Genomic DNA, 14735 nt, shown 5'->3' with positions numbered 1-14735 from the left:
ATGGTGAAACAAAGAGGGGGTACTCTAACCTCTTTAAGTTTAATCTATTCCATTCCTCTTGGTTCTTTTGTCTAATTTCAAGGCTGAAAATTAAAGAGTTGTTAGGGAAAATACTGATATAAGAAAAGGGATAGAAACTAGAGTTGAAAAAAAATATATATATCGAAATATTGGGATATGATTATGAAACAAAATTAAATAAAAAAAACCAATAGAGTTCTTGAAATTAAACAAAGGTATTAAAAAGGGGTACTTTAAAATAGGGTCAGAGAAAGAGACTTAGAAAATAGGAGACACATAGAGAAAGAGACAGAGAGACAAAGGAGGGCAGCAGAAGACAAAGAATTACATGTATTATGGGCAATCAAAAAAGAAAATATACAAATTCACAGTAAAAACATTACAAATTCAGTATATTTTTAAAGTGTGCCCATTCAATTTTATTTTCACAAACATGGAACAAACGGCACGAAGAAGACAAAAAATTGCTGCTTTCATGACTATTCCTTGTTTTATAAGTGAAGGTACATCTATGCATAATGTGAGATACAAAAAAAAATAACAACCCCAATATAGATCGGAAATAGTGACAGACAAATACATGAAATATTGACTTCTGAACATAAAATCTTAATACCTAATAAAGATTTTAGAAATAATAGAAAAGCATGGAACACATGGAACCCATAGTACAAAACAGTACAAATATCAACATCATAATACATAGATGTAGAATGAATAGAGAAGATAATCGCTAGAGGGTATACATTCGTCTTGCAATCTACTATGGTCAACAAGGAAATTCGTGATCACTCTCGCAAAAGGAAATTCGTGATCACTCTCTCAAAAAGTGTTCACTAGCTTACAAGTTCACGAGCTTTCGAGTGCCGCTGCAACTCTTTATCAAGTGTTGACCATAGTAGATTGCGAGACAAATGAATACCCTCTAGCGATTATTTCATTCCGCAATAATGAACCTATTTAGTATTAATAGAGAAGATTATTGAAATATATCAATTTTGAATGCAAAGGTATTATCTTATTCAATATCACTTGCATCTTTAAGCAATTCAAATTTAAAGCTTTTATTTCCTATTTATTTATTTAATTTTTTTTAGCTCTTTGGGGTGCATTTTTGAGGGAAAGCTTAGGCAGTTTACAGGTTAATGAAGCATCAATGTCACATGATTGTAGAAAAAAATCCCACGTATTTGAAGTACTTTCTATATTTCACAGATCGATAATAACAGAACAGTATCAATAAAGAGGCAGAACCAGGGAATTTCATTTGTATTTGTGTGGTTTTTATTTCATTCTTTTTTTTATATTTTACTTTATTTATTTATTTACTTTTTTTTATTAATTTTTTTTTTTTGGGAGGGGCTGAAATATATTTTTCTTTCTTAATGGAATATCAGGAGTTGTATACTGCAGTGTTATAATCCAGACCTCACTTCTGATACTGTTTCTTCTTTCTTCCTTAATTTTCCTTCTCTTCCAACCATCCCACCCCAAAACTGCTTGAGAATCAGGGGGGGAAGGGGAGGGGGCTGTAATACTGCCTGTATCAGTGAGATCTTATTCTCCTTGCACATAAAGTGTCACAAATTGTGCATGTTTTCTTAGTTTGTTAATTTAGTGCTTACCCAAACGGAGAAAAGGACAACGGTGCAAGAAGATTGTCCATGGATCGGTAGAGAGAGAGATCGTTCATGGATTTGGATTTCAGTTCTTTTCTTAATCTCCTAGCTTCAGCAGGGTGCTTAAAGCGGAAGAGATTGCTCTGACCGATAGACAGAAAACAACCTGAAGAAAAAAAGAAAAAAAAATCTAAATGTTTTCATCTTGTGTTGCCTCTGATTGACTATGAGACTCCAAAGGGCTGACGTCAAAATACAAGTTCTCGAGAAACTACAGTTCATGGTACCTTACTATCTACTGTGATTAAATACCTAGCCAGCAGTGATATATCAATCAAACCGTCAGCTCAGCATATCTAATTGAGAGTATATTCCTATTACACACATTACTGAATACATTACTGAAGATCTCTACATGTATTTCATCAAGTATGAAAATACTTACCATGATTTTCTTATTTACGAGATAACTGGATATACTCATTTGATTTGCTAGTTCATTACGATTAACTTGCACGCCGAATAAAAGTACACAATTTTTCCTGCGCGCGCGCAGCATCTCCCTACGCACGCACTATCCCAAGATCATCACGCAAAAAGGCGTCCATTTCCTCTCATGAGCCTGAACGCAAGACATGTTGCCACGCAAGGCGAGGGGTCGGTGGGAGGGTTCAAATGAGTATATCCAGTTATCTCGTAAATAAGAAAATCATGGTAAGTATTTTCATAATTTACATCAATAACTGGGATATACTCATTTGATTTGCTAGACCAACACGGATTCAACGTGAAGGGAGGCATGTCTAGACTAAGAAAGTGCGTACAAAAATAGGGAGATGAAGACACGAAAGGCCGCTGCCTTAAGGACAGAGGAGGTAAATAAGGCCTCATGTGAAGAAAGGTCCTTAAGGACAAGGAATTAGAAGAGCGCCAAAAAGGCGGTCCTCAAGATGTCGTATACGACGATTCCATAGAAAGAGCCCAAGAAGAATAATACTATAATATCATGGGCCCTCGGCCTAGTGTCAGAAGGAGAACATCATCACCAACTGACTTGATCGTTTCAACAATCCAGCGTGAGAAGATGTCTCGAGAAGCTGCCGCAAACGGCTCGCGCGACAAAACAACCAACTGCACAGAGTTGGGAATTGTCTGAAGAATGGCAAACAAAGACGAGGGTTAGAAGTAACACCTAATCTAAGCCTATCCTGGCAACGGTCCGGGAGCAATGCATAAGTATGCAAAGCTTTGTACTGTAAATGGTTATATATAAACAGATACAGGAGGGATCTCGACTGATAGACAGACAAAAGATACCCTGAAAACCGACCCAAGAGGGAGTTAGTCAAGCGTCAAGAACGACCGACATGTGCCATGACGGACTAAGCCATACAAGCTCAACGTTTGAGAAAAACTTAAGAGGTTGTAAGATTCGGATTGAAGGTATTAATCATCCGTAACCGGAGGGATGATAATTGCCGATGATCAAAAAACGATCCGATTTTGTTGAAAATTTCGACAAGAATCGTGATCGGAAGACTGAAACTTGTACGGTTCAGTAAGTGATCCATCAATCAATCTGAGAAGGCGACAGCGGGGCTAATAAAAGCCACGGTCAAGTCACCGGCTTAATAATTTAAGCCAAGCCGCAACCATGCAAACGTAAGGAATGCGAGATAACTCAGAAGCCCCCGCGTGGGAGAAGGCGCCCAGAATTCGATATCTGTCTCAAATGCGTGAGGGCAGAACATCTGCAGAATTCTGATAGAGAGCTGTGGCAGGACGTTTCCAGCGGTCCGAAAAGGACATGGAACGACAGAGAGTAAGGTTGAAGTAAACCACTCGTAAGGCAGTCAATGTGTCGAGAAAGGCGACTGAGTGCCATTCTGTTAATAAGAAAATGCCACGGACCTGCTGTCTATGTAGAATAGAACAGTCTGGTCAAAGCAGCTCAAACGGGCGTGTCGGAGAAAAACGCGGCACGCATCACGACATAATAAGTGTGATAGACAGCGGATCCCTTTTGTCCCGTACTAAATAAAACACCCGCCCGAGGGTGCAGTGCCCGCGGCGGGAGAGGTGGGCGGTGGTTTGGCTGAAGCCACCATCGCCGAGAGGGTCCGTAAGACTAGGCTACGATGGATGTCCGCTGAGCGGAGTAATCCCTAGTCGCAGCAAGCGTACGCCAGAGATGAGCTGGCGAACAATGTCTCTGTCATGATCTTACGTGTAAACGATGATCAAGAGATGTCGGTCAAGATGTTCTGAACCAACAGACAACGCCAGACATGATACCTCAACAGTTACGTTCCCGACGGGATCGAGTGAGGTAACAACGGCCCTGTCCTATCAAGGTTAGGGACGGAAACTGGCTAAGAGTGTCTAAGTCCTCGCTTGACGAAACAAGCGGAGGAGAAAGGCGACTTGAGGAAAATAATCACCAATATTTCCCTCAGTCTGCGATGAGAACCAGTTGTTTACGAAAACAGCCACAAGGCCTGGTTTCTCTGGTGATCGCAAGGGCAAGCACCGCCGGCGCCGGTTGCAACAGCATGGAACAGTCCGATATCGGTAAGATAAGGAGTTCCGAGAAACTGCGGGGGGCGGCAAAAATGACGCCCTAAGCAGCGGGGGATGAGAATCTATGCTTCTAAAAAGAAGAACTCCAGTGAAGTAAATCACTTTCATGGAGGGACTCATCCACAGTCGGCCCGAGAGAAAGCGGGTCGTGGTGATCGTGGTTAGACAGGCATAAGTATGCATACACACACGTTTACATTTTATACATAAATGTATATCCACCACGATTACATCATCCTCGGTCACATACATAGCATGGAAGGAGGATGAAAGCAGCCTGCGAGGCGACTCAAGTGTGCCGATTGAAAAAGCTTCTAAAAAAAAGACAACTCGACACACGGGCACGGTAAATGCATCGACCGTAGCCCACTCCACACGAGGAAGCGGCGGAGACGCCCGCAAGCTTGACCCACATAGAGGGCAGTCTATCGGATAGCCAAACATTCTCATGAGAGAAGGAAGGCATGCGGTATGTTAGAAAATCTTACCTCCAATCTACAGGCCCGCCTAGGGGGTAGAATGGAGAGAGTTACCGCTGAAAGAGCCGTTGCCGAAAGCGATGCCCGGTCAAACTGTGAGGCTTGACGTAGAGGGCGAATTCGGGAGTACCTGCATATTAATGGGGGATACCCATGCAGGTGAACTCGCCGACGGCTCCCCGGAGTGCGGGCTGGCGGGAGAAACTCAATCCGCTCAATGCCCGTCACCGGCAATAAGACCGACAGAAAACAGTCAAGCGGCTGCAGCGACCAACCAGCGACATACGAGGGCTTGCCGACTTGCTGGGTGAGACCCATACGTCAGCAGCACCTGTGCATATCATGAAAACACCCGTGCGGGTGAAAAGGGCCGGCAATTTCAAAGAAAAGGGCCGGTGGCTGGTGCGAGGCTGTTGATAAGCCCAGCCGTCGCGTAGCGGCGGTCTGTAATGACGGAGAACACGAGGGTAAGAACCCGTAATGCTCGGGACGTGTTGATGCAACCTGTAAGGATGCAACGTCCAGCCGTCGGTCATCGAGAGCTTGCCGACATGTTGGCTTGAAAGCCGTATGTTGGAAGCACCTGCATGGAAACGGGGTCACCGTGTAGGTGAACAGCGTTTCAATAAAAGCCCGGCGTGAGAGGGCAGGTGACTGCTTGAACCGCACGGTGCTTAGCACGGCGGCTAAAGCTGACATGAAGCGGGAGTCTGGTGACATAATGGGGACGATGCCCGTATGTCAATAACACCTGTGTATTAGCGGGAATTTCCCTTGCAGGTGCGTGAGCCGGCGAATCATGAAATTGCCGGTGACTCTCCGAGGTATGAAATGGCGAATGTCTGCTTGGCCTGCCCGGTGCTTGACACGGCGGCTGAAGCTGACATGAAGCGTGGGGGAATTTACCCGCACTGCTCGTGGGCGTGTGAAGCAACATGAGAGTTGCGACGCGTGACCCACAATTATCGGGAGTCTGGTGACATAATGGGGGGCGATGCCCGTATGTCGATAACACCTGTGTATTAGCGGGAATTTCCCTTGCAGGTGCGTGCGCCGGCGAATCATGAAATTGCCGGTGACTCTCCGAGGTGTGAGATGGCGAATGTCTGCTTGACCTGCCTGGTGTTTGACACGGCGGTTTTAGCTGACAGAGAGCATGAGGATAAAAATCTGTGATGCTCGAGGGCGTTCTGTTGTAACATGAAGTTACGACGCCTGACCATCGGCACAAGAATTAGAAAGAAAGGGTCTGCCCGCGAAGCGGGGTTAGCAACCTAGAATTTCTTCTTCTTCCTCTTCTATGCGGCCCCCGCCGGGGGGCAGAATAGGGCACAAGAGACAGGGGGGACGTAATATCTCGCATGAGAAAAATCACCCAAATCTGATCAAGCCGTTTAGGCACATGAACGCTAATTCCACGGTTCCACCTTTAAGGGCACGTGGACGCGATTCCACAGTTCCACCCTGATCAGATAATCGTGAGAATGACGGAGTCGAGCTCACGTGTCTCTAGCGACTAGGGGCTGGTAGCCCTTTGCTAATGCTCCCTGAAGGAGGCTGACAAAACATCGAGCCTAGTCTGTGCCGGGAAAAGAGTCCCATGCTCTTAACCCGGACTTGATGGACCCGATAGCCGGTGGGTAAAGCAGCCCTGGAGGAGTGAAGTTTTCTATACTAGTACCACACTCCCCAAAATAGGTTCAGGTCCCATCGAGGGAGCCTTGGCTATCACCTTTCAGGCACGTGGCCGCTGCGCCACGGTTCCACCCTAAAACGCTCGGGTACGTGGGCGCGGTTCCACGGTTCCACCCTCTTGGGCACGTGGACGCAACTCCACGGTTCCACCCTCCTTTTTCCAAGGCACGTGGACGCAACTCCACGGTTCCACCCTTTATAGAGCCCATCGCAAAGGGTCTCACTCTCTTGCCCTCATACTCACCGCCGCTGATCACGGGAACAATAATACCATGTCTGGTTCTCTCCCAGCGGCAGGTTTGGAGTCATCAGGAGATGAGTCAAAAGAGCTCATCTACCTGGTAAGTTCTTAGCTGAAAGAACAAAAGGAGGGTCGAAGACAGAGAGGGGGCGGAGGGGTGGGTGGACAAGAAAGGTGACAAAGCAAGATCCTTATCAGAAATATTAATAATAAAATTAATAACTTCGGAAGAACAGGATCGACTTCTTAAACATGAGATCAAACAAAGTTAAGAAGCTGAAGTGAGAAAAAAAAACTAAGTTTTTTTTTTTTTTTTTTTTTTTTTTTTTGAATCAATTACACGTAAACATGACGTTAATTAATTAAAAACAGAAACGTCTAAGTCCAAGGACGAAGAGCAGGATCAGCTAAGAAAAAAAAAAAACAATTTTTTTTTTTTTTTTTTTTTTTTTTTTTTTTTTTTTTTTTGACAAGGGTCAAAAGAAATAAGTAAAGGAGCTGATCTGAAAGGAAGAAGTAAAAACTTACTTCCCTTAAACTGGAAAGCCGAAAACTTTTTTAAAGGACGCTAATAGAAAACAGGGGGGCTTCCCAAAAAAATTTAAGAGAAAATTTTTTTTAAGACAATAAGTCTAAAAAAAAAAAAATTTCAATACAAAAATAATTATTAAAATTAATTAATAATTAAACAATTAACCAATTGGTTAATTAACAATTAATAAATTCATTAATTAATCAATCAATCAATTAATCAAACAAAAACAAAATATTGATTGAGACAATCAACCAACTCACAAAGGAACAAGTTGAAAACAAGTTTGAGAACAAACAAGGACGACGCTCCTATCTGTCCCATAGCCTAAGCTGTGGGGAGGAATATAAAATCAATTCAATTCAAGACGAGGCAAAGGTGCAAGTCAAGAATAATAAAGAATTAAAAAGATTTGGCGTCGTATCAATGCCTGCGGCACGCAGGAATAGAGCACGGAGCTACGGGTAAGGGAAGCGGAAGCAACCCGTCTGTGAGAAAACGAAACTGACGTTCGGAACTCACAAGTTTATTTAAAGAAAAACGTGAATAATAACACGAATGCTCCATGCACTATGATATAAATGAAATCAGTCTATAGTCGAAGGCAAAGGATTGAAATAGGCTGTAAATACATAGATAAATATGTAAACAACGGACACTTTTTATAGAAAAGTGGGAGTGTACTTAGCTAACGTCTGCTCACGGCGGCAGGCGAAAGTAAAAGAGGAAATGGACGCCTTTTTGCGTGATGATCTTGGGATAGTGCGTGCGTAGGGAGATGCTGCGCGCGCGCAGGAAAAATTGTGTACTTTTATTCGGCGTGCAAGTTAATCGTAATGAACTAGCAAATCAAATGAGTATATCCCAGTTATTGATGTAAATATTCAAGATTAAGTATTCATTATATTCAATGTCTACTTAAGAGTATCGACCTTTGTGATCAGCTGGCATGATTACAAAAAATATCAATATAAACACTCATAGATACAAAAACAATGCAGCTCCATTACATATAAACAAATTTCTCCTGATTGGACTACAAACATCAATTCAATTAATTCCAATTTATAAGGGATCTTTAGCAAAATGATTTGAAATCAGATATTATTTCAAAAGTGATTAGTTTGTATATGCATCAATATTCTTTTGCCTCTTCTTGTGTCACATCCCCTGTTTTCATTGAAAACATTTCTTCCCTGTTACTTGCTGTATGCTATTCTTCTCATAAAAAAGAAAGATTTCTTCAGTTGCATTAAAATTAAATACTACAAAGGCAGCAACCTGCTTACAGTTTTCATCTAATGTTACATATACCTTTAAATGAAACTAATCTTTTTATAATCTTCTTTTACCAATAAAAATATTTAACCTTTTTGTTCATATTAAAGAATCATGTGCTTTAAATGATGAAGAAGATGTGCAAAAGATTGAAATTTCCAGGTGATTTTCCTTTATTATAGACAGCAGGGTTGTAAAAGGGTACCATAAAACCATTTCATGAAAGCACCATTAAGTCATAGATAAGTTGATTATTATATCACTCAGTTCAAATCCTTCATACTACCGGTTCTTTGTAAATCTATCTAAATAAAATCATATTGAAGTGTCTACATTATGACATCAGAAATGATAAGCAATAAAAATTAATGAGTCAATGCATTGTTGCCAATCACAATTTATCATACAAATTTTCCGGGGCCTCCCCCTGCCTCAGGGATAAAGATGAAACATGAATATAACATTTTATAAGTAACATTGTGTCACAATTATCATTTAAGTTTCCACAAAGTCATTGAAACCCTTTAAAATACATTTCACTCCCCATGCAACTCTGAAATGTAAACACGGAATCTTCTGCCTCACTAACCTTGTGTAAGCTTGGTTGGTTCCGTGATAGCCTTGCCATTGACTGCACAGTCTGCCCCTTGGATTGAGTGTAATACCACCTTACCATTGGTACACACAATACGACAATGCTCATCGTGGATGTCATGGCCTATTAGCACTGAAGAGGAAAGCATGGAAAACATCTTTTGATTAGTGATACAGTCGAGAGTATGATGCTTAATGTACATTATTGTCAAAAGAAGGGATGGGAAACAAAAAGAGGGATGGCAACATGAGGAACAGCAGGAAATAAGATCATTAGAAAAGAAATAAGAGGAATCGTAAATGAAGAGAGAAAAATGATATGCAGCAATGATAAGGGGGAGGGGGGTAGGGAGTGTGCATGTGGCTGTAAAAGCTGCTCAATATATTATATGATCTGCACCAAATATTTAAATGGGAAGTACATGATAAATCCAAGTAATTAAACTTTATATTTCTTGGATAGGAATAAGAGTTGATTATGGAGGCCTTCCTCAACTAAACATAATCTAATGAAAGTAATCATAATCAATGAAAGAATCACACAGATATTAAAATTCGGATGCTGAAATCATTCCATTTTCAGAAAGACTCCATGAATAATTGCCGATTTAGGAAGATAGTCATCTTCATTGACCTTTGTTAGAAACAACTGAAATCATTGCATCTGATTAACCAACAGCAATACTGTCGATAAATATCACTGACAAAACTTTTCATTAAAAATTCCCATTTCCTCTGGCTGAAAACAAGTTGATAGGGTTTGATAATTTTTGTTTAAAAAGTTGTATCCATCACAATACTGATCACTACAAGTATTAATTACACATAGGTCAGAATGCTGACCTCAAAGAAGACAAAAATAAAAGCCCAAATATTGATTGAGACTCCTCATCTGCAGCGACATACAATAAAGCTTGTTGAAGAAGTGAGCTGTCTGGCAGATTTGCAAAATTTCTCTCAACATTACAATGTTGAAGGAGTGAAATTCCTTATGTTTTGCACCAATATCAATGTCACCTTAAAGGTGCACTTTGAGTAAATTTCAGTGAAATTCATACAATGATGCCTGAAAGTCTGACTAATATGGGTTTTGTGTCAACGTCATAACAACATGACAGATTCCATTGTGCACTTTTTCAATATGTAGGTATGGAGATGTGTTCAGGAGGGATAATGATCATGTTTAGAGAAGGGTGGTTGAGTTCAAGGTGGCTGGTTAGAGGGGAAGGAGATGACTGAAGTGGACATGGAAGAAGCAGGTGGTGGAGGAAAGGAGGATGGTTAGGTTGAGGGAGGAGGATGCACTGAACAGTGGAGAGAGAGAGAGGGTGAACTCTGACAGTGCAAGGTGAATCTGGCTGCCCCCGTAGTCAGGGACATGAAACCTGGATGACTGACTGACTTACTGATATCACATTTATTATCAGCATCTTGGTGACCTACAGTGGTGGTTCCTTCCTTGATATGGTAGAGCTTAAGACCAGTACTCAACGGATCATCATCAATCACACTCAGATGAGGAAGCTCCGAGTCCAGCACCACCCCGACACCTTCTGACCTCAGGGCTAGCGTCCGTTCCTGTGATCAGGAAAAGTTAGTTAGGGTCATGCAGGTGGGAATCTGAATATTATTTCAAAGACTGTCAAGAATTAAATTTCATAGGAATTTGACACTTATGCACTGGGAAAGATTTTTAAAAATTACTCGGTCAAAACCTTTGACATTTCATTGTGTCATAACACTTTGCCGTGCACTGCTAGCTACCGCAGCAGCACAAATATGGAGGTAATCGAGGGGGGGATGTTTCATAAAAAGTTACAGATATGGTAACTTTACCATGGTAACTGGGCTCAGCAGCCAATCACAATCTAGCTTTCTGTGGTATTTACAATAAAGGCAAGGTTACCATAGTTGTAAATCTTTATGAAAAGGATCCCAGGTGCAACATATACTATGATAACTATATTTATTGGAAAGATATCTCCAAGCATATTAAAGTTGAACTTACAATGTATTCATTCTTTGGGTAACACTTTGGCAGCAAGAATTTTAAAGGAGTACCGGATTTATTCAGTAACTGGTAGATGGCATCTACTGTGCGGCCATGCCATCAAAATATTGCATTCTGTGCAAAGAATCTTGAAATGTTTCATTAGTTCAAGGGGGTGTTTTACAAAGATTTAAATATGACTATAAGAAATGATTCACATCCAATGTATTCGTAACAGAAATGCTTTAGAGACAATGTATTCCTGATATCTAATGTATCATCTCATTGATTAATACGCAGCACATAGGCTTATTCTCAACAATGTAGTAATCAATGTAATACGTAACACACCATCAGAGAATTTAAGTGAAATTTGTAATTAGAGTTTTTTTCATGAAACACCACCAAATATCTAGCTGATACTCCTTCCACGGCAAATATTGAAACAATTTTTTTTTAAATAAATTAAATACCTCAAGAAGGTTCTGTGTTTCCTTCCACTTGGAAGCCCACTCTTTAGTCAGGACTTTCACCTATAAGAACAAAAAATACAAAAAGTATTTTAACATGACTGTATTGGCTAATAAAACTAAAGAGATGCATAAAGGAAGAATTTTATTCAAAAAGGAGACAGAAGAACTATCAGTATAGATAATGTTTCTAGGTTACTAGATGTATAAAACAAGTTGGATGTAGATGAGAAAGATATATTACATTAATGACAATCTAAATATCACTTGAACATGCAACTCTTTTATACTTTAATGGAAGCTTCATTGCTTTCTTAGACCTTCCATTCGTGAACACCGCTGTTCTAGACATATTCTGCAAATCTACAAGCGATTATGAAAAATACAGGTATGTAAAACCTATCAGTATTACTGAAATTAATTTATATGAGCTTGAGGAATTGAATTTAACTGTGATAACAGATAAATTGTGTTATAATCTGTTATTGTGTATGTTTTATCAACCTGGGAAACATCAAACTAAATTAGTAAGATTGTACAATTGATTTTTACATTAAATATTAATGTAATCAATCATAAAATTAGTCTTATGATTAATAAATGTTTAGAACTGATAGCTCCTCTTTTATAGCTTACCATATAATTAGTTATGATGAATTTTACCATTGAATTTACCTTTTATGTCAGAGGGCCCTGAAAAGGGGAGTGTTTCACAAAGACTCAGACAATACTCCCGATTTTAGATCACGTCAGATCACATGACATTGGCATGATTTAACCAATGTGGTGATACAATAAATACTGCATGCAACTGGGAAACCCCTTCCCCCCTCCTGATATGATGACAAAAGATATAGTAAACAATTTGGAAATTTTGAATTCCAGTAAGAAATTTTCAATAAAACTTACTCTTTTAGAGTGACAACACAATCGACTTCAAATATACAATCACAATAAGTGTTTTTTTTTTCTTCAAAAGATGAAAACTAGAGTCAATTACCAACAAGCACTCTTGGTGGCATTGTAATCGCAGCTAATTTTTTTTCTTGTCTAATTGGTTTCTTGAGTCAGAGAGGAAGCTTTTAACTAAGAGAAGAGAAAGAATTTTGTTTTCTGAAGTACGCAGATAGTATAGAATTACAAAGAAGATTTGAAAGATCAATCATAATGTGGGATTATTCGGAGGTAAAATCATTTGAATGTTCGATGATCGGGAAATACATGTAAACAATTACTCAATTAGTTTTCAAATGAATACTCCATGGACACTCTATGCAGATTTTATATGATAATATTCACCAACATCCCTCTCTATTTCTCTATTCTCCCAATGTTACCCTCTCTCTTTTTGTAATTATTTTCTGAAAGAGGAAGAGAGAGAGAGAGAGAGAGATCATAGAAGAATGACTATCAAATTAATGAGTTTCTTTCAGGATGTGATTGATTATTTTTCTTTTTCACTTGCAATAATTCAGTGAACAAGGAAACCAAGAATGAAGGCAAGGTTTGGGTCAAATAAAAAAATGAAAAAGTTCACCTGTAAAATGACACAAGCAGCAAATCCTCCCAAAATATTTGTGAGAAGAAAATATTGCTTAAAGGTCAAGTCCACCTCACAAAAATGTTGATTTGAATCAATAGAGAAAAATCAGACAAGCACAATGCTGAAAATTTCATCAAAATCGGATGTAAAATAAGAAAGTTATGACATTTCAAAGTTTCGCTTATTTTTAACAAAATAGTTATATGAACGAGCCAGTTACATCCAAATGAGAGAGTCGATGATGTCACTCACTCACTATTTCTTATGTTTTTTATTGTTTGAATTATACAATATTTCAATTTTTGCGAATTTGACGATTAGGACCTCCTTGCCTGAAGCACAAAATGTTAAAATAATGGAATTCCACCAGTTCAGGGAGGAATGAAACTTCATTTCACATGACAATGATGAGAAAATCAAAATATTTCATATTTCATATAATAAAATACAAAAGAAATAGTGAATGAGTGATGTCATCAGTTCCCTCATTTGCATACCGACCAGGATGTGTATATAACTATTTTGTGAAATTAAGCGAAATTTTAAAATGTCATAACTTTCTTATTTTACATCCGATTTTGATGAAATTTTCAGTGCTATACTTGTTGGATTTTTCTCTTTTTATCCCAATCAACTTTTTGTTGGGTTGGACTTGTCCTTTAAGCTCAAAATATCTTTAAAAAATCAGCATTATATAATTATTCTGTTTATATTTGTAATAAATATTATAAAAGATTAAAAGAACTTTGCTTTTTTCTCATACATTTAATGGGTCAAAAGAAGCAGATTTGAACATTAATTCTTTACCTAATGAAGGGCTAGAATAGGAATTACTTCCTGGGTCCATTATTTGGTTGATGATAAACAAGGTGTGACTTTATATATCAATCTCATTCTTATTGTGGCATATATAAATGTCACCAAAACACTGAGTACACAAAGGATTGGAGGGGTTAACCACTATAATGTGTCGACAATAATTTGCCACTCCACTCTTATGAACATGTATGCTCAGACTTTTCTGATATCGCTGAATGAAAATTTGTGTAAATAAATCTGCATCATCATGATCCAACTTTGGTTTAAATAATCAACTACTTGGCTTACAACACCATCCGGTCAGTCCTCCATTAAATTTCTCTGCAACTGAATGAAAACCAGTGTTTATTTCAGTTGACCAGTACTTCACCATGGAAGATTCCAGACATTTAGATGATAACCATGGCAATCTCATGAAAACACCATCGACATTCCCAAAATGAAACCAAAAACCAGCATGATAATTAACTCATGGCATCACATGGGGTACATTCAGACCTACCATATCAAGTAAAATACCTGTAAAATTACAAGAACTAGTTTGACTTCAAAATAATAAGTCTATGTCATATCTTTTAGCAAGGAATCCTGCTAAAAGGTACAAAGCATCTTTTCATAGTAACTTTCCAGCTTGTTAATTTCTTTGTCATTGATGAAATGTCAGAATTCCCAATGAAATAAAAGTGCTTGCAAGATTTCAGTGAGAATGATGTGGCTTTGACTTTTGGTAAAGTACCAGCTGTTCGTAAGTTACGAGCGACTTTAAAAACGACTGGTGATCCTTTCTTATGGTAAATAATTTTTACCATTAAATGTTCAATGGTGATTACTTAGCGCATAAGAAAGGTTCGGCAGTCGTTCTTAAAGTCGCTCT

The 14735-nt window shown here is 39.0% G+C and overlaps 1 protein-coding gene across 2 annotated transcripts in view; it reads right to left on the bottom strand.

The window, feature by feature from the left end:
• LOC129265522 (kinesin-like protein KIF16B) overlaps window positions 1-13098 on the bottom strand; it is a 30977-nt gene extending 17879 nt beyond the window's left edge. The window contains exons 1-5 of one of the 2 annotated variants that reach the window (XM_064101915.1): window positions 11503-13098; window positions 10446-10617; window positions 9035-9172; window positions 1647-1806; window positions 30-83 (exon numbers count right to left, since the gene is read on the bottom strand). In XM_064101915.1, coding sequence (XP_063957985.1) covers window positions 30-83; window positions 1647-1806; window positions 9035-9172; window position 10446 — 353 coding nt within the window. In that variant the 5' untranslated portion in view covers window positions 10447-10617; window positions 11503-13098. The remainder of the gene's footprint in view (window positions 1-29; window positions 84-1646; window positions 1807-9034; window positions 9173-10445; window positions 10618-11502) is intronic. The other variant, XM_064101916.1, reaches the window with a different exon arrangement.
• Between the last annotated feature and the right edge of the window lie 1637 nt (window positions 13099-14735).

The sequence above is a fragment of the Lytechinus pictus genome, chromosome 7 (assembly GCF_037042905.1).
Source record: "Lytechinus pictus isolate F3 Inbred chromosome 7, Lp3.0, whole genome shotgun sequence".
In the NCBI taxonomy this organism is placed as follows: domain Eukaryota; kingdom Metazoa; phylum Echinodermata; class Echinoidea; order Temnopleuroida; family Toxopneustidae; genus Lytechinus; species Lytechinus pictus.
This window is presented reverse-complemented; position numbering and strand designations above follow the sequence as displayed.